The following is a 1415-nucleotide window of genomic DNA, read 5'->3' on the forward strand; positions in this document are numbered from 1 at the left end:
AGAATATAACACAATGAGAATATAACACAATGAAAATATAACACAACGAGAATATAACACAACGATATTATAACACAATGAGAATATAACATAACGAGAATATAGGGACATCATGGTATCTACCACGCCGTGCGATTCCGCTGGCGGCGGCCATTCAAGGCAAAGCTCTCGTCGTCTTGGATTTGCTTGAGGACAATATGGCAACAGTCTTTGCCTCGGGAGATGCCGCTGAGCAGGTTCACATGCTCTCCGGCCCGCGAAATCAGTTGATGCAATGTCGTTTGCTCGGTTTCTTCCTTTAAAGACTAACACGTACATACTAAAGTAGTACACAGGGACAAACTAGCCATACTTGGGAAATACACACGCCACATAGGTGGGAAATACACGTGGTCGTTGGCGGTCGTTGGCCGTACCTGCAGCCCGAGCGGTTGGTGGCCGTCGAGCCACAACGCCGAGCACGCGTGCCGGTAGTACAGCGTGACGACGGACTCGATGGGGACGTCCCATACGAACTGCGAGCATTGCTTGATGTGAAAGTGGCTGTCGTCGTCGGAGAAGATCATGTCCCAGTCGTGATACTTGGCGTGATCTGCAGGAAATGGCTGCGACGTGAGCACACGATTCATTTGCTCAAGCAATTGACGGGAGATCCAGTCCTTCGCTAACGATCGAGATGTAGGCGACGCTGGCAGGGACACGTTGCGCCATGACGAGGTCACGGTCAACGGACGCTAACAAGATTGCACATTCGACGTCAGGACGAAGGGGGCGTATGGATGGACGGACGGACAGGCGGACGTACCACAATCCCCGCCCAGTGGTGCATTTCCTGAACAATGCCATGCAGAGACATCACTTGAGCTCGCAGCTGCTGGTTCGTGTCCAGAACCTCATTCTTGCTTGTGGCCAATGCACTGGCAATGTCCTTCCACGACAACATCGTCTTGGTGCGGACATACCGCCCCGTGGACAGGAACATGGCGCGGACTTCGTTCTCGAGCTGCACCTTTTGGGCCTTGAGCTGTTCGTGGCCCCGCTTCTCCTTTTTCCGGTACGTCTTCATGAAGGTTCGGATGTACGCGCGCTTCTTCAAGCGCTTCTCCATGTCGTCCAGCAGCTCGCATTCTTGGGTCATGGCGGTGCTTCGTCGTTGCAAATGCGCTTTGCGGAAAGTCGTCCCATCATCCCCTAAACACTGGATGCATCGATTACACTTGGTGTTTGTATGCCACTGCCTCTCCCAACCGTAAAAACAATCCGCGAATATTAGGCTTGTTAAAAGAACAAGCCTAATTTAATGAAATTCGCGAATTACCGACAACTACAGTACTAGTACAGTAGTACTATTAATAGTCCTAATTATTCGAAATTCGCATAATTAGGATAAATCATAATTTTTTACAAAGAATTTT

At 50.0% G+C, this 1415-nt stretch overlaps 1 protein-coding gene across 2 annotated transcripts in view; it reads right to left on the reverse strand.

Annotated features, from left to right (window-relative positions):
* The window catches only part of H257_07754, a 2198-nt gene extending 986 nt beyond the window's left edge, over nt 1–1212 (reverse strand). The window contains exons 1-3 of one of the 2 annotated variants that reach the window (XM_009833386.1): nt 806–1212; nt 417–734; nt 124–305 (exon numbers count right to left, since the gene is read on the reverse strand). In XM_009833386.1, the coding sequence (XP_009831688.1) occupies nt 124–305; nt 417–734; nt 806–1138 (833 nt within the window). In that variant the 5' untranslated portion in view covers nt 1139–1212. Of the gene's footprint in view, nt 306–416; nt 735–805 lie in introns of both variants that reach the window. The other variant, XM_009833387.1, reaches the window with a different exon arrangement.
* Between the last annotated feature and the right edge of the window lie 203 nt (nt 1213–1415).

Source organism: Aphanomyces astaci, assembly GCF_000520075.1.
Source record: "Aphanomyces astaci strain APO3 unplaced genomic scaffold supercont1.16, whole genome shotgun sequence".
In the NCBI taxonomy this organism is placed as follows: domain Eukaryota; phylum Oomycota; class Saprolegniomycetes; order Saprolegniales; family Verrucalvaceae; genus Aphanomyces; species Aphanomyces astaci.